The following is a 17085-nucleotide window of genomic DNA, read 5'->3' on the forward strand; positions in this document are numbered from 1 at the left end:
GACGACCCTTAACATGTTTTTAATGTTCGTTTGTGTTGTCCCGCGGGCTGGATGCTAATAATGCGAGCCGGGGTGGGTGGATGGGGTGAGTCTTATTCGTTCTGTTTACCACTATTCCACTGATTTTGGGCGCTTTTCTTCCTTGTTTGTGTTTGTTTATTTTATTTTTTCACTATTCATTTTAGTTCTTTTTTTGTTTTGTTTCATAGCGGCTTTCAAAGCAGCGCACCCTTCCCTTTAGGTGAGTTGTGTTTACCTTCTCAATCTGTTACGAAGGGGTTTGCTTTAGGTATTTGGTTACCTTTACTTCGCTGAAAAAGGAGTAAGTGGGGATTGTCTGCTGCAGGTGCTATGCCTCTTCAACCATCGTACTTAATGCGGCCTCCCAAGGCATGCTCCGTGTATCCGACGTGTGTTTTTATATTTTGGGAGGCCCCGCGTGCCGTCACTCAAGTGGATGAGGTGGAAAATATCACCGGGCAGCTGAGGCCCTCACTAGTGCAGTGGTCATATGTTGTTGAGTGGACGACAAATAATAGCCCCAAAACAGAAGTAGCAGAGATGTTCACGGCGTCATCCCATGCAGTGCTTGAGCTGCTGTATCCTCAGGAAACCCTGCAAGTGCGCATTGTTGCTCGTGGAAGTTGTGATGGGAGCGAAATTACACGTGTCTCAACGAGCTGCACAGTGGAACCCGGATTAGCAGTCGCATTGCCTTGGCTTCACCCTCGATCCATGCGCTGCTTATGCATATTTGATGCGCTTTTCTTTTCATATAGTGGCATTCATTGCGTTGACGCTATTCCCTCTTCGTGGAAGCACGTCCGCGCCAAGATGGAATCTGTTCGTTTATTGGAGTCTAGATTTTCGTGTGCGATCGTCAAGGCTGTTTACGAGGAGCCACCGTATCCAATTACCTCCACCACAGTATATTATTTTGTAATGTGCCCTAAGGCATTGGTGAATCCGCGAGACAAGCTCCGTCACTGTGATATCAAATATCTGTTAGAGAGGGATCAAGAGCAGAAGCCATGTGCTGTCTTTTGTGGTATTGGTGAGACGGGTTCCTCTGCTGCTTTAGCGGCCCATCTGTTCATAAGTGCCATACCCCCGTCGTCAAATGAGTTATGCTCCCGTGTATTCTGCATTGCATATGGCTCACCGAGGCGGTTGCTTGTCGAGGATTACCTCGTTCTTGCGTCCAGTCCCCCGTTTGCAGGAAATTTCCTTCACTATACGGCGTTACTGGCACCCAAAGACCCTTTGTTTGAGTTCACCGGTGATGTTCTTAACAGTGACGCTTCCGTGGGCGTTAGTGGAGCAGCAGCCGGAGGTGGCAGTCCGAAGGAAGTTCATGCGGTGCAACATTTTAACATGCCACTTGGTCTGCGGTGCGGTCCAGTTTTTGACGGAACGTCTGGCAATGTCCATCTTGAGGCGAGGTGTTCAGGCGTGGAAACGTTAGGTAGGGAGGAGTGCAATGAGCTCCTTGATGTTTCGACCCACCTCAGTATGTTAAACCAACTCATACTTCAGTGTTACCATAGTGGCGACACTGGTGATATACTTGTACCGATGATAAATAATGTGCAGCACGCAATGGAAGATGGTGTCACTGTATTTTTGACTATCGAGGGTGAGAGCTTGCATTTCGGGCCAAGGGTAATATGTACCTCGTCACGGAACCAAGCAATGGCGGCAGTATCTGTCACTGCAGTGACTCCAACACGGCTCACTGCCACATTTTCACTCATGGATATGCTCACCACCAAGTTTTTTGCACGCCATCGCCGTCCACCACAATCCTTACTTGTGGAAATCTCACTTTTCACCGACCACGGCTACGTTTCGTTCAACGAATATCGAATTGTCATAGCTGAGGACATTTCGCTACTTCTTTTCCATAGTAGTCACAGCGATGGGCCCCATCAATGGATTTTCGGCCCACCTGGTGATCTTGTCGACGGTGCTATTTCTGTTGAACCGCTTCTGACATCATTGGTTGCAGGAGGACCGAACACGTCAACTTTTGTGCCTTTCCAATCAACGTCTCTATTGTCTGACATCGCTGCGGTTTCGGAGTTGGTGGGGAAACATGCCGTTAAGAAACCGGAGACGGGCCTCTATAACTTTATCTTCCGCGGTGCCGCACAATCAACGAAGCCGATTTCCATCGGTTCCATCCCCATGCATGAGGCAGTGCTGCTGAAAGATGCACTGAAGCGCCATGCGGCAAGTGAGACAAGAGACCCAAACGCACTGCGCTCTGAGCTTGACCCGTGGAAACGGCGTCTGTTAGCTCGGCTCCCGTCCCTGGATAGTGGGAATTATAGAGAGAAGCTGCTGTCGCTTCTGCTCATGCTTGGGGGGCCGAAACCTGCCGCTGATACAACCGCAGTTGCGTTGGAAACCTTGCTTCTTTCAAAGGTGCTGCACAATTTACGACGTTCCCAAAATGCGATTCACCTGAACTACACGAACAGCCTTAGTACCTGCATGGGCTTCGATGTGTTTTACGAGCGCATGCTTCCTCTCGCCCTAGCTTGGGTTAAACACTCTGAAGAGGCAGAACTGGAAGCCCTTCACAATATTGCGACACTCTGGATTGCGTGCCTTCTGTACCACCTGCGAGGTGCTTATTTGTTTACCCACGCGGTAGTTGTCGCTGGTTGTGCCGGAAGCGGCTGTAACACGTTGTGTCACGCTATCGTTCGTGAGAGAGCAGCACGGCAACACCACTTTGTGGGGACACAGCGGGAACGAGTTATCGTCGTCCGCCGGGCGAAGCTGGGGTCGTTGGCTGACGTGAAGGAGGCCCTTGCTCGGGGATTGGGGATCACAGCAATTGTGTGTGGTGAGTTGTCGGACGTGGCGGGGAAGGAGTTTTTTGAGCTGTGGTGTTCTCTGCGCCGCATGCTGTGTCGTCGTATGGCCCAGCGGCTATTTGCCTTTCTATCTAAAGTGGATGAGCTGTTGGGACGAAATCAGTTGATTAAACCCCTCGAGGAGGCCTGCATCGGTGCTGAGGGGGGTGCCGTTGCTTTCCAAAGCCTTCAAAGGCAGGCAGCTTTGGCTGCGCGTACTGAGTGGGATGTTGGATCGGAAAAGAGGGGCGAAGACGCGTCACTGGCCGGTTTCGTGGCCGTTTCATTTGCTCCTTCCGTTCTGCTCCTTCGGAACTCCCCTTTTGTGCATTCCAGTGGCATGTCCGCGGAAGAGTTTGCTCAGAAGCTCATGTCGATTTCCTCGTACCAGCTCCGGAGGGTTCTTGCGGGGATTGTCGAGGGGGAGTTTGTTAACGCCCGATGACGTTTTTACATCTTCCTATGACTATCGTTCTTATTCCCTAGCTATTCACCTGTTATCTGGACATATATATATATATATATATACATATGTGTGCATACGCGCGTGTGTTTGCATGCTTCAAGGTGTTCTCAGTTGATCCCTGTTGCCACCCTACGTTAGGTGGTGGTGGTGACACTGTGGCCGTCATTTGGTTTCTACTTATCCTCGTCGACTCTCTACCTCCTCTTTTTCATCACGCTTTTATTTTTCTTGCCCCTAATTTCTTTAACATTACTTGCGCTGCTTGCAATCACCCCTTGTCGCTATTGCCTTTTTTTTTTTTTCGTTTCTTCCTCGAGGAAGGTGGTGAAAAAATGGGAACAACATCCACAGATACCCTGGAACTGGAGGTGCTGCGCAACCCATCAAATGTGAGGGGTTGGCTACAGTTCATTCGAAGTATTCTGTGTTCGGACTACCCCAATCAGGTGTCTAAGGCAAATGCAGTTAACGTGGCCTATGAACGTGCCCTCCGCGCCAACGGTTACTCGTACAAGCTCTGGATGGGTTATATTTCATACCGGCGCGAGAACACACGAGAGCTCACTTCCCCTAATGAGTGGTTCAGGTCTCTGCGGGACATCTATGATCGAGCGGTGGAAAAACTTCCCATGATGCCACTGTTGTGGACTTCTTTCATTGAGTTCGCTATGGATGGGTCGGTTGCACCTCGGATTACACTCACTCGGCACGTGATAACTAGGGCATTGGAGGCACTTCCCTTCACTCAGCATCACCGTATATGGCGGCTTGCTAAGCTTTGGGTTAGCCGACCACACGTACCCATGCCAACGGCAACGTATATATGGCGGCTGTACTTGCTGTACGATCCGTCAACTGAAAATCAACGAAACTACTTTCACATGCTCTGGGAGAAGGGGAATGCATCGGACTTTCTCGTTGAGTGTGCGGCATTTTTGTTGCGGGATAGCACATCGCATGGGGGTCTGCTTCGTGATATCGCTTTCTGGGAAACAGTACGCACAGCTTTGGAAACCAAGGGACTTTGCTTCGGCGGTGATATTTCACAGGTGGAGAAAATTGTCCAGATGGCGGCGGATTACTGCGCGTCGCCGGCAGAGTTTCGCCTTTCCTATGCTGTTTTCTTGGCCAACCAGGGAGAGCTGAGTATGGCACGTGAGACACTGTGGGCAATTTTAAATGATGTTGACAATCCTGCTGTTTTTTGCAGGGCTTTCGCCGCAGCTCTTGCGTTTGAGAGCCAAATCATTGACTCCCTGGCGATGGACTCCTCCATCCATGCTCTTGACGAGGTAAAGTATCAGCAGCTGCGGGAGAAGCTCTGTGGAGATGTATCGGACCCCTTGTACCATCTAACCCGCCTTACTCAGCAGCATCCAATGCTGTTGAATCAGCTTCAGCTACGGGCAGATCGCCACTGCACGGCACTCTGGCTGAAGCGCATCGAAATTTTGAAGGAAATGGAGTGTAATGGAGTCGCCACGTCAAGTGATGTCATTGCGTTGTATCGGCAGGCCATCACGCAGTGCACCTCCGGAATGCCGAATGTTGAGGCGGCTACAGCCCAACTGTTCGAGTCGTATGCGTGCTATTTGTGGGAAAACAATCTTAGGACGGACGCAGTGGCAGTAGCGGATGAGGGTGCGTGGTTTGTTAAATTTTCTTCCACTACTAGCAATGTGCTTTTGATGGGGTTGGTCGTGGAGTTTAGTCAGCTTACAGATCCCGCGCGGACACTGGATAAGCTTGTCTCAAGACTTGTCAAGGCAACGAATGTGTCCAACTCTATTAGATCCAAAGGACTTGCCAGACAAGTGGCGGTGAAGAACTTAGCAAGGGATCCCCGTGCATGGGTGCTTGCCGTTGATGTAGCCTTTCATCGATTGTTGTTGAAGAACACCGGGGAGAGTGGTGGAAGGAGCAACGAAGAACTAAAAAATTTAATAAGCCTTTTCTGCAACTCTTCGGGGTACACGGCGGAGGGTGCCTGTTATCTGGCATGCCGCCTGTGGCAAAGTGGCGATGTGAGTGCAGCTTTCCAAGAGTTTGAGCGCGCGCTGGTGGCATTTGCGGCTGCTCCGTTGGCCGTTCTTCACATTCTTCAGCAGTACTTAAGTTGTTTATGTGTTTCCTTCGGGACACGGTTGCCTCTCCACCGATTTCGGGAGTTCTCCAAATTGGGTCTGGACGTTGCACAGTTCACCATGCGATCATCCCCCGTGTCTACGGTGGAGTTCCTTCTTAACTGCGTCACTTTAGAATCTCGGCTAGGTTTTTCCGGAAGTGCCGTTCAAATTGCGCGGGAATGTCTTCACTTAGCGTTGAAACATCAAGCGGAGTATGACAGTCTTTTGTTCGGCGTTTTGGATGCCGTCCTCGAGGTGACGTTTAGATTGCATGGAAGCCAAGCACTGCGTCACTATTGTGCGGAGTTGCTGGAAAGACAGAAACTAACACCACAGTTGATTCAGCGACTGGCTTTATGGTGGGCTGCGGTGGAAAGGCGGACTGGTAATGCGGATAGGGCCCACACCGTGATGGAGGCCTGTTGTAAGTCACAAGACCCGAGCAGTAGTCATGGTGCTGTTTTCTGGAGTATGTGGGAGTCGATATGCAACACCGTAAAGCAGTTTGAGGGGGTGCACAGGCGGAAGCAGCAGGCGGCACTCAAGTACAGTAATGGGAATAATTCGGCTGACGCTGCCGTGGATGGCTTTGATGGAAGTAAAAACAATAATGTCGGTGCCAGTGGCAACGAAGCTATTGAGGTTGTACCGGTGCCAGCACTTACGTGATTACGTCCCGGCGTGTTAACAGGTTCTGTTTTGGCGTTTTTTTTTTTTCGTTGCTGTGGATCCCTCCTCCCTCCAGCATATCGTACGTATGCACGTCAGTTTCTATGGTGAGAAGTGCTTATGGCACTTTGCCTTTCGCTGTCGATCAACAACTTGCCTTCATTCCGGTGGAGGAAAGTGAATGTTACTGTCTTTGTGTAGTTCTCACGAGGTCATTATGACGCTCCCCTTATCTTCCGCACTTCTCTTTTCTTTTCGCCTCATTTTTTTCACAGTGAGTTTCTTATTGATATGGGGAAGGGAAGCGGTGATGTATAGTTGGACGCGCGTAGAAGAGAGAAAAGCGGTAAACCTCCCTCACGTTGACGTACAACATCTGCTACGAATGCTTTTCATTTCCCGATACCGCTTTACGTATATGGCAAATAGTCCAAGGAAACGTTAGTCGGCAGTTGGAAGCAAATGGGAAATGTACGATGTTGTTTCTCAGCAGCGCTTGCATGTCGTCGAAGCGGATGTGGGATTGCCGTTTCGTTGGACGCTTTTTTTTTTTCTTTTTGTCTTCTCCGCTATTTTGTTTATTTAGGGATTTGGGTTTGAGGGCATGATGCCATTGCACTCTACCGCCGCACTTAAAAGGAGGAGGGGGGGGGGAGGCCGTCAAGCAAGAAAATGTGTATCAGTGTAGGGATTTGTGGTGGGTTCACGAAAAATTTATTCTTTCCGAGAGGGAATTATTCCAAGCCTGAAAGGGATGATATTGATATGTTTGGTACTGCTGTACTATTTCTTAACATTGCGGGTTGCTTTATCTCGCTTCTTTTATTTCGACAGAGCGCATGTTTGCTTGTCATTTCAACACCGCTACACTTCATCATCACCATTACTACCAATGGTGTTGCTAATAGGCTGCCGTCGTCATGCGGTGGGCATTCAGTAGAGGCCGCATAACATCCACAGAACTCCTCCAACTGCTTCAGAAACACCAGGAGAACATCGATGCCCAAAGCGTATTTTGGCTCTCAGAGGCGCAGGCAAAATATCACTATCGGTTGCAGTGCCGTGGCGGCGTTGAAGTCCCAAGGGATATGCTTCCGAGGCCGGCCGTATACTCAATTATTGATTACTCACCCAGCGAGCGGCGTTCGCTGCTGCAGTCGCTGCCGCTGCTGGCCATCAGAGATCATAAATGGTTACTTTTAACAAAAAACTGTATGGGTTCGGAACCATTTGCGTGGAAGGCCGCTACGCTGGAGCAGTATGTTGGGGCTTTACTCACCTCCCCGGCTAGTGAGGCCAACTTTGATGGTACGCTTTTGGTGGATGCCTCGGTTGCCGTGCCATCACGCCCGCAACCGAGTGTACAACTTTTCAATGCACAAGAGACCTCCAATCCATTTCTTGCTGATGATTCGCTTCGTCACACACACTTGATAACAGGAAAGCCTTTCCCTCATGGCGTGTCAAGCGCCCTCTCTACATTGTGGTCACAGTTTTCATACACCTCGATGCGGTGGCTTCCCATTGATGATGATGATGCAACTAATCTCGATAGCCTCACACTCAACTGCAATCAGGAACCCCATGCAGTGTTTGACCCCGAACCTGTGCAGCTTGTGTGTATTGGGCAACTGGTTGAGGAGGAGCAGGCCTCCATCCTTCACTCGGCACCCAGGTGGGTATTGGAGCATTCGCTGAAGCGCCCGATTATTTTATCTAATGGTAAATGGATGACATGGCGCAAGATGGAATTGGATGAGGATGTCAGGCTGCCATGTACGGCAACGGCGCGGTGGCGCTCCAAATGCCAACCACCACCGCAGCACCAAATTTGGCTTCGTATCACAAATAACATCCATCATACGGGCGCCCCGCTGCAGCGTTGTATAATGCACCGGAGGCTTTTTTACAACTCTTCACAGATTGCGGTATGAGTATGTCTTTTCCCTTTCTTTTTTTTTCTTCCTCCTTCGTTTCACTTTCATCTTCAAGTCCACTCTATGCATGACTGTATCGACGTGGATGCACATTTGGATTTTCGATCTTCCCCTTCACACAGTGCGCACCGTCGCTGTGCGATATATTTTTATTTATTTATTTCTTTTCTCCCTTGTTCAATGGCTCAAAACCGCAAGACTAAGTGATCAGTCTGAAAATATACAACCAGATATATCTACAAATATTTTGTTGAAAAGGAAGCACAATAAGGAAGAAACAACAAAAGGCATATTTATCTTTCGATCTATATTTGTTTCCCCAAGTCACACATTCTACCACCAATAACAGAAATGAGAAAGATATATATTGCGGGTCCTGCGGTGTTCAACCCGGACATGGGGGCTTCCTACTACAATAAAGTTCGCGAGCTGCTAAAGAAGGAGAATGTGATGCCTCTGATTCCCACAGATAATGAAGCCACAGGGGCCCTCGACATCCGTCAGAAGAATATCCAAATGATTAAGGATTGCGACGCCGTGATTGCTGATCTTTCACCATTCCGCGGCCATGAACCCGACTGCGGTACCGCATTTGAAGTGGGCTATGCAGCGGCGCTCAACAAAATGGTGTTAACCTTCACTTCCGATCGCCGCAACATGAGGGAGAAGTATGGAAGCGAAGTTGACAAGGATAATTTGAGAGTTGAAGGGTTTGGCCTCCCCTTCAACCTCATGCTGTACGATGGTGTAGAGGTGTTTGATTCATTTGAGTCCGCCTTTAAGTACTTCCTGGCAAATTTCCCCAGTAAGTAATGCTACGATTATTCTTCCACTCTTCCCTACCCTCTCCTCTTCTCTCTTCCACACACGCGTATAGCCACCCACATATATTCACGTATCATACATATGGGGAGGGATTGCCCCGGAAATAACAGACACATGCATGCATATGTGTGTGTTTGCGTTCGTCATCTTTTGTTTCCCTTCAGAATTTTTTTCTTTTTTGCGTGAATACTTCGATTTTTTTTTTTCTAAAGGTGAAGGATGTGTTCTCATCGAAAAAATATGTGTGCGTGTGTGTGTAGTGGTGATGGGATGGAGGGAGCGGTGGGGTGCCGAGGCAAATAACGATGCGGGATGGAGGAAAGGCATGTGGCGGTATCGCCAGGTCTGGTGAAGCTGTTTCTTTTTGCAAATTCCACCTCTTTTTTTTTTCCTCCTCTGGCGTGTTTCCGTATTAATTTGTTAACATATGTTTTGATCATTTTTTATTTTCATTTTGTTTGTTTCCTGTAATTTTTTTGTTTCAGTTTTTTTTAACTTCACTGCTTCATTTCACCCACGTCGCGCATATGCGTGCTGTCGTCATTTGGTATCGGCGTGGGAAGTAGTTGGGTAGCTGAAGCAGAAAGGAAAAGTAGCCTAAACGGGAAAAGGAAATAATTCGCAACAAGCGGGTGCAAATTTAGTCGGCAGGATCTGAATGAAAACACGTCCTTTTTTTTAAGTATATATTTTTGGACACGCATGCACATAGACGCATATATATATATATATATATATATATATGTGCTCATTTGGCTCTGCGTGTTTACTTCTGTTTTACGTCCTGCTTTCCTTTCCTCCTTCACTTTGACAACTTTGTCAGCCAACACCACAGACATTCTTCATTTCTTCATATCTCCCTCCTCACACCACTTCTACGCGTGTGTGCGCTCTTTTTTTTCTTTTTAATTTCCTCAGTTTTGTGAATCGCGTTGAATCGTGTTGCGTGTGGATGCACGGAAAGGAAGAGGAAAAAGAAAACAAGGTCGTCACATGATAGCCATTCTGTTTGGGTTCACCTTAGGTACTGCAGTTGGTGCGTGTAATCGCGCTCATTATTCATCATATGGTTCCAGCGTTTACATCGCTCCACTTCCCTCTAATTCACATAACTCACTTGCGTTTATGGATATTGCGCGTTACCGAGCTGGTCTCTTCACAACTCACCAAAGCGTTTGCGGCCGAGTTGTGATTGAACTGTTTGACAGCATCTCACCCGTTAGCACGACGAATTTCCGTGGACTTTGCCAAGGAAAACATGGAACCTCCGGTACTGGTCACAAATTGTGTTATAGTGGGACGCGACTCCTCCCTAATGAATGTTTTATTCGAGGTGGTGATGTTACATTTGGCTCTGCAGCCGGCGGTTGGTCCATTTATGGCCGAAGTTTCCGCGAGATGGCGAAGGGCAGCAGCAGCAGCAGCAGAAGCAGTGATGTAAAGGGAAAGGGACTTGTGTACGCCGTCGGGGCAAACGCTCAGTGGGGCTCTGAATTTTTAATAACTGTGGATGGGTTTACACCGGGGGAAGATCATATTTTGTTGGGTCAAGTGGTGGAAGGTTATGATGTGCTGCAGCGGTTGCAGCAGCAAAGCCTTTTGCCACATGCAAAACGTTTTATTCATTATCGAATTCTGAAGGCTGGGGTTCTTAAGGAAGCGGAAACGCCCAACTACGGGAAAGGTTCGGCGTTCCTTCGGTTTTGATTACCAAAACACAAGTGAACTGATACACACACACACACACCAGCAGTGAAGAAACAAAAAAACAAAAATCGTTCGCGACTACCTTGCTCTCCACATTAAGGAGTGCCTCGCCACATCTGGTGGCGTCAAACGCGGTATCGTCTCTATACGATACCGGAGAAAGAAGAAAAGGAGGAGGAGGAAACTTGGCGGGTATGCAACGCACGACACAAGCACTATGAGGAGGGGAAAATACCTTTCCCACGTTCTTCATAGCGCTGTCATCACTGTCGGCAATGGGACCCTGTCATCTACGTATCTTTTATTTTGTTATTGTTGACTATTCTTATTATTATTATTTTTATTGCAGTTCCATAGATGCGGTTCACCGCACGCGGTACCTCCGCCTGACATCATTCTCTCCACATTCCCCCCTTTTTCTCACACTTCTTTGTTTCCTATTGCTCATTTCGCTTTCCTGTGGCACAGGGTATCCGCATAGTACAGCAGCGGCTATTATTAATTTAGAGCACGCAACAGATGGCGATACTTCTGACACTCGTTGCTGTCATGCATTATTCCGTTGCGGCCACTGCCCTCTTAAGTGGTGTACCTCAGGATGCGGTAAATGTGACATGTGAGTTCCTTAACCATGTGAGAGGGACGGCAAATTTCTCGAAGGAGCTCTCTCTAAAGATCGAAGAGAATTCCTTCGTGGCGTCGGAGTCGAGATATCGGACAACTGAAGAGGTGCGAAAGGCGGTACGAACATATCTTCGCGCGGAGGCCGCTGTCGGGCGACATCATTCGGAAGGTGAAGCGATGGCGCGGGCGGGGGAAGCCGCTAAAGCGGCAAATGATGCGGAGGAACAAGCGACTAAGGCAGAACTTAGGGCGGTACAGGCAAGAAGGAGGGCTAACCATCTGGTGGAAAGCATTTCCCGTCGCTCGCACTCAATCCTTACAAGTTTCAAGGCAGTTTTGATCGTCTTTAACCAAACCGAGGCGGATGAAGGTAGTGCAACCGCGGTGCCATACAACTGCCCTGAGCGTGATGTACAAAATGTTTCCCGGGAGGTGTTGGAAACGGAGGTAAAGCGAATGGTTACGCATTTGGAACCCCACATTTCCGTCCCACGGCAAGATATTATTCACCGTCTTGTGCACGATGTGGGTGCATTAAATGACACCGCGGTTCTAAGCGAGGCGGCTTTGCGTGACACCATGGCCGCGGAGGCTGAAGCAAAAGCAGCGGCGACGAACACAATTGTCGAGGCGATCCGCGGATTTAAAGACGGCATCGAATCATCGCCACCAGATGATGCGGAAGGGGAAGGTGATGAAAGGAGAATGGCTACATTGGCAATTGTTTGCTTGTTACTTTTTCTTAGTGGCTGAATGAAGATATGCAACCTGTGGGGAACCTCGTTCTTTCATCTTTGCGGTTTTGTTTTTGCCTTTTTTTTCTTTTTCTTTTTTTTTGTTTTCTCCCCCCCTTTGTTTTTGACTCCCTGTTCGATCGCTCGGTGTGCGTCTTTAGTCCCACCCCCCCTGCTGCTGCTGCCGCTGCGGTGTGTGTATTTGTGTGTGGGTCCGGTTTTTTAAAAAAACAATCTGTTGGTTCTCCCCACCCTTTTCGAATATCATGAGGGCGTTCGAAAAACAGATGTGGAAGTTGGTGGTGAATGTGTGGATGTGAGGGATGCGTCGCCAGTTTGACATTAAATATGCGCGACCCATTTAATATTTTACGAAACACGTATGTCACACACACACACACACACACACACACACACACACACACACACACACACACACACACACACACACACACACACACACACACACACACACACACACACACACACACACACACACACACACACACACACACACACACACACACGCATATTTATTTGTATGCATAAATGCATGTATGTGTGCGTATACGTTCATTGTTTCTTTTAGTGTGTTGCTGATTAATTAATTACATATGCGAGAAGGAATGATGAGGGAGAAGGGGTTTAATGGAGTGACTTACTCTTTCATAGTGTGAGCCTCATGTGACCAATTGGTGATTGGTTCTAACGCATGGAATATATAAACTAAAGGCGCAAATAAATAAATAAAAACTTTTTGCACATATGCGCTTTTATGTGGGCGTGTTCGCGTTTCTCTTCAACAGTCCTTTTCCGCCACATCGGATGCACGTCATTTCCAAACCACCGTTGCATTCCCTCTTATTTTTATTTGTTTATTTTCTTTTGTTATTACTATTGCTGTTGTTGGTATATTTTTGTTTAGGCGTAATGGAGCAGAATCGAAATAACCTCTGCAGCAACTCTTCCCGTTAAGGGGGGGGGGGGAAAAAAAAAAGGAAGGCCGATAAATTTGAGGACGGCGATTTGTTGTCGTGGCTTCCGCATCGTTACGGTGCCCATTAGGAGGCAACAACAACAACAAAAAAAACAACAAAAAAATTGTGGCTGCGGATTCGGAAGGGTTGAAACCAGCCGCTTTTGTGTTAAAACAAAAAAAAAAAGGGAGCCCAAATCGCACTAAATTTGGGAGAGCGATAAGGCGACATTATTATTTTGGAGATGAAGGCGATGAAATTACGACGTTGCGAACACCTCATGGCATTAACTTAGCATAGTGTTCATGTCTTTGCGAATTCGTGCATGTCGTAGCATTTGCCATGAAGCGGGGTTGAAAATGGAAGTGCATTTGTGGAAGAAAAAAAAATAAAGGATGAAAAAGCCGCAGCTGCCCAATGGTTGATATTATTTTAGCATGGTTACTAGTCTTTGGTAAGTTTCCCATACTTTTGTTCAGACCCTATCTCTCGTGGTTATGAGAATTATAAGGAAATATCCAATCGTGAGAAAATTGAGACGCAGATATTACAACTATATGACCTGTGGCACTCTCCGTGTGATGACAACGCGGTCGTTTAATTATTATTATTTTCCTGGTGGCTCTCGCGCAGCCTTTCATCCAAAATAGTTCATATGGTGGCAGTTGCTGAAAGACTCGATCAAATCACCATGGAGCAAAATAGAAGTAACATTTAAGGAAATGCTTTCCCTTCATGATGGCATTGTAAACAACCCCATTGTCCTTCCGTGAAGGCATCACATGAGAGGTGATGTGCAGGCAAACATATGAATAGACAAAATTCGTATGTGGTAAGTAAGTGAAGGGTTATGACGAAATCCTCTGTAGACGAGTTGGGGGAAGGGTCACGGTTTTTGATCAATTAAGGGAAATGTAGGCCTTTTAAAAGTTAAATAAATAAATAGAATCCGTCCATGCACCTTCTCTACCTTTATTCGTGGCGAGGTGATATTACAGGGATGGGCGTGACGCGGTCTCTTATTGCGATGGCTTATCGCAGTGTGGCCACTTGTGGGTTTACGCCCTCAACCTTCATTTTTCCACACGGCCGTCAAAACGATCTCTCGAAATGCGCTTGACGTCGAGATGAATTGCACCCACATGTGGCGTTACCGTATTCCTGTTCCCTTGGGAACTGTCTCCCGTTGTGCATTGGATAAGTTTGTCCATTACAACCGACTAAAGTTCTACTTTTGCCTCATACCCCGCCTCCCTTTTTTTTTTATTCCCGTGACAGAACCGGCCGCTATTTTTTCTTTAATTATTCTGTTTGAATATCCGCGGGCGCCCACTCCTTGTTGCAACCAGTACCCCTTTTGGTGCCAATACTTGTTCTCACTGATACTGAGGGCGGATCCACATATTTAATATGGGTGTGCGCTGCAATTACTTCCTCACTACATCAGTCATTTTAGCGCCACTAACTCTCTGCGCTATCCCCATTTCAATCAATTTCCACCACTACCTATTGCTGTTTGCAGTTACGGCCGGCAAATTATAATGAGTGGTAAAGAGAGACGTATTCTCGCATAGCCTGGTCGCAGATTTCCGATTAACAACACAATGACGCAAACCGTTCGCCATGGCGTGGCCGATGCGGCAAGGCCCCTTAAGAAATATCGACTTCTCAATCTTCATAAGACACACTAAAGTATACCAACTGATTCAACGTATTGGGCGGTGTGTGTGTGTGTGTGTGGGTGGGTGGAAATGCCTTTTCGGCAACGTGGAGAAAAGCGGGAAGATCACGCCGAAGCTTTGCGGGAGCACAGACACCGAAGTTTACTGAAAGGCTTCGGGAACATGAGGAAGGTAGCAGGCCACTCACTTCAAACAACCAAGATCCATTAGGCCAACGAATCTTAAATTCAGTTCCCGCAATTCCTTCATATGCTTTAGTCCTCTTACCTTCTGTAAGCCGACACATTCACGAATATCAATAACCTCCATCTTTACACATCCACCCACGTATACATCTTCCAACGCTTTACACTTTTCAATGGACAGTTTGAGAAGATTATTTGCTTCACGCACATCAACATTATGCAAGAGCTCACACTCATCAATTCGAATTTCCCTTATACTCTCATGATATCTGAACATACTAAAACTTTTAATACTGCCACAATTACGCACAAGAAAGCTCTTCAAGGCTTTACATTGCCCCAAGCCCTTTAACCTGCTTATATCCCAACAGTGCGTGAGTTTCACATTGCCTTATGCCCAGTCTTTTATCGACCATGAGTTTATTAGATATTGTTACCGACGCCGTTGCTTCATGAGCCGTGTCAGGTCCCTACAGGCCTCACTAAAAATGCATACGAAATATGATTATTTACCTCACTATTCCCTTCACGGAATAAGAATTTTCTTATTACACCATAAATAGGGGGAAATATATTCGTTTCTAAATGGCCAGGCCACACCTCCACATTTTTGAATTGTTTGATGGGAAGATTGCACATCTTACAAGCACTGTTTCATATGAAGGGGGGGGAGTGTGCTACACATGCGCCTTTACTTCACGCCAGCTTGGGCTGTAGATATGCACATACAACCCATTTTCACATCTCCCGTAATATTTATTGCAGAAAAAATAGTTTATTATTATTATTTTTATTTTGAGGGGATGGGGACGGAGGGTGGAATAAAAATGTCATATATAATGGAAGGGAAACCTCTCCCGCAACAGGTGAGAAATTTTTAAATTTTAACCTCTCCAGAGGTTAGCCCTTCCTAAACTAAGCAAAATAAGCAAGAGATAATAATATCATTCCTTCCTGTAACATGGAGAGGTTGCCCCACCCTTTTTGTCAGGTGAAGAAACTGCCTCACCTTTCTCATCAATTACATCTTCAGCATTACCTCTTCTTCGTCTCACAAACACAAGCACCACGGCTGTAATAATCGCGAGGATAGCGACAGGTATGAGAACAGCCATAAGTATTACCTTGCTCTCCTTGATCTTACTGCTTAGTGCTGATCTATCACTAGTCTCCAGGAGGTCACCAAAATCGGCATCAGCTCCAACGACCTCTGATTCTGTTTCACTTGTTGTTCCTGTTCCTGTTGATGATGATGATGATCCTCCTGTTGTTTCTGTTGCCCCACCCTCTCCAGTTGAAGTGCCAACCCCTCGCTGTGTGGCCTCGGGAGCGGCACCTCCAGGGTTTGTAATTTTCGCACCCCTTTTGCTTGCTTCCTTGGCTTCCACTAAAACTTCGCTGAGTGGCTTGCCTGCACTCAATCCGCTATGAACGACATGTGCTGCATTGTAAAAGCCAGATACATCATCATGAGTCTTTTTACCTTTATGGTGTGACTCTTCTAGCTCCTTAAGCTTTTGTACTGTTGTATTGTAGTGGGTTTTCCAGTTGTTTTTGACTGGTTCTTCGCCCTGTGGTTTTTTCTTCTCCCAATCCTCTAAGGCTTGTTTCATCGTCCCTGAGGATATATCGTTATAAAGTGTTGTTTTGTGACCCACTCCCTCACAGTCAATGGTATTCCTTTCCGTCCCTGAATAGTGAGTCTTGAATTTAACTCCTTCACAATTGTTGTTCTTAGCATTTCCTTCCTTCGTTCCGCACCACCACTCTAAAACCTGGTGAAGTCCACTGGAGTTTTGGCCGTCATCATCAAGTCCCCATCCTCGCGCCTTTTTTGCTGCCTCTGTCACCGACTGGCAGTGTTTTTTCGCTTCCTCGCCCCATTTTTTAGCTTCTGGCAACTGTTCATTCAATTTATCCTTTGCCTTTTCGTATATGTCCTTCACCTTTTTAACATCAGCGTCCGAAAGTTTCGAATAGCCATTGTTACTCTGTCCAGGGTCTTGTAGCGTTTGTAACCAGCGTTCCAAGCTTTCCAACCACCACTGTATGTCACCTGCAAAACCTTCGGTTTTATCTTTTATCTTGTCTGCTCTTTTGGTTGCGACAGTATTGGAAAGATCCGTCAGCTTACACAGCGCCAACGCGCCATCTTTGGTCAACTTCGCTTCCTCATTTGTTTCCACCACTCGTAGCAGTAAACCTGCAAAGGTAACCGCAACCAAGGAATACCTTATCATATTTCCCTTGTATCAAACTTCGCTTCTTTATGTATGTTTCGCAAGCAAG

The 17085-nt window shown here is 47.1% G+C and overlaps 9 protein-coding genes across 9 annotated transcripts; 6 read left to right on the forward strand and 3 right to left on the reverse strand.

Annotated features, from left to right (window-relative positions):
• Nucleotides 1-351: 351 nt before the first annotated feature.
• TbgDal_V1830 (hypothetical protein, conserved) lies at nucleotides 352-3309 on the forward strand (the record flags this gene model as incomplete). The annotated part of the gene is made up of 1 exon (XM_011775030.1): nucleotides 352-3309. One exon carries the CDS (start codon nucleotides 352-354, stop codon nucleotides 3307-3309), a length of 2958 nt encoding a protein of 985 aa, XP_011773332.1.
• An 86-nt stretch (nucleotides 3310-3395) lies between these two features.
• On the forward strand, nucleotides 3396-6125 carry TbgDal_V1840 (hypothetical protein, conserved; the record flags this gene model as incomplete). The annotated part of the gene is made up of 1 exon (XM_011775031.1): nucleotides 3396-6125. One exon carries the CDS (start codon nucleotides 3396-3398, stop codon nucleotides 6123-6125), a length of 2730 nt encoding a protein of 909 aa, XP_011773333.1.
• Nucleotides 6126-7045: 920 nt separating this feature from the next.
• On the forward strand, nucleotides 7046-8059 carry TbgDal_V1850 (hypothetical protein, conserved; the record flags this gene model as incomplete). Its single annotated transcript, XM_011775032.1, has 1 exon — nucleotides 7046-8059. One exon carries the CDS (start codon nucleotides 7046-7048, stop codon nucleotides 8057-8059), a length of 1014 nt encoding a protein of 337 aa, XP_011773334.1.
• Nucleotides 8060-8413: 354 nt separating this feature from the next.
• On the forward strand, nucleotides 8414-8875 carry TbgDal_V1860 (hypothetical protein, conserved; the record flags this gene model as incomplete). The annotated part of the gene is made up of 1 exon (XM_011775033.1): nucleotides 8414-8875. The coding sequence occupies one exon, from the start codon at nucleotides 8414-8416 to the stop codon at nucleotides 8873-8875; it is 462 nt and encodes a 153-aa protein (XP_011773335.1).
• Nucleotides 8876-9384: 509 nt separating this feature from the next.
• Nucleotides 9385-9726, reverse strand: TbgDal_V1870 (hypothetical protein, unlikely; the record flags this gene model as incomplete). The annotated part of the gene is made up of 1 exon (XM_011775034.1): nucleotides 9385-9726. One exon carries the CDS (start codon nucleotides 9724-9726, stop codon nucleotides 9385-9387), a length of 342 nt encoding a protein of 113 aa, XP_011773336.1.
• A 154-nt stretch (nucleotides 9727-9880) lies between these two features.
• On the forward strand, nucleotides 9881-10594 carry TbgDal_V1880 (PPIase, putative; the record flags this gene model as incomplete). The annotated part of the gene is made up of 1 exon (XM_011775035.1): nucleotides 9881-10594. One exon carries the CDS (start codon nucleotides 9881-9883, stop codon nucleotides 10592-10594), a length of 714 nt encoding a protein of 237 aa, XP_011773337.1.
• A 519-nt stretch (nucleotides 10595-11113) lies between these two features.
• TbgDal_V1890 (T. brucei spp.-specific protein) lies at nucleotides 11114-11971 on the forward strand (the record flags this gene model as incomplete). The annotated part of the gene is made up of 1 exon (XM_011775036.1): nucleotides 11114-11971. One exon carries the CDS (start codon nucleotides 11114-11116, stop codon nucleotides 11969-11971), a length of 858 nt encoding a protein of 285 aa, XP_011773338.1.
• Nucleotides 11972-14597: 2626 nt separating this feature from the next.
• Nucleotides 14598-14897, reverse strand: TbgDal_V1900 (hypothetical protein, unlikely; the record flags this gene model as incomplete). Its single annotated transcript, XM_011775037.1, has 1 exon — nucleotides 14598-14897. One exon carries the CDS (start codon nucleotides 14895-14897, stop codon nucleotides 14598-14600), a length of 300 nt encoding a protein of 99 aa, XP_011773339.1.
• An 843-nt stretch (nucleotides 14898-15740) lies between these two features.
• On the reverse strand, nucleotides 15741-17036 carry TbgDal_V1910 (65 kDa invariant surface glycoprotein, putative; the record flags this gene model as incomplete). The annotated part of the gene is made up of 1 exon (XM_011775038.1): nucleotides 15741-17036. The coding sequence occupies one exon, from the start codon at nucleotides 17034-17036 to the stop codon at nucleotides 15741-15743; it is 1296 nt and encodes a 431-aa protein (XP_011773340.1).
• Between the last annotated feature and the right edge of the window lie 49 nt (nucleotides 17037-17085).

The sequence above is a fragment of the Trypanosoma brucei genome, chromosome 5 (assembly GCF_000210295.1).
Source record: "Trypanosoma brucei gambiense DAL972 chromosome 5, complete sequence".
In the NCBI taxonomy this organism is placed as follows: Eukaryota; Euglenozoa; class Kinetoplastea; order Trypanosomatida; family Trypanosomatidae; genus Trypanosoma; species Trypanosoma brucei.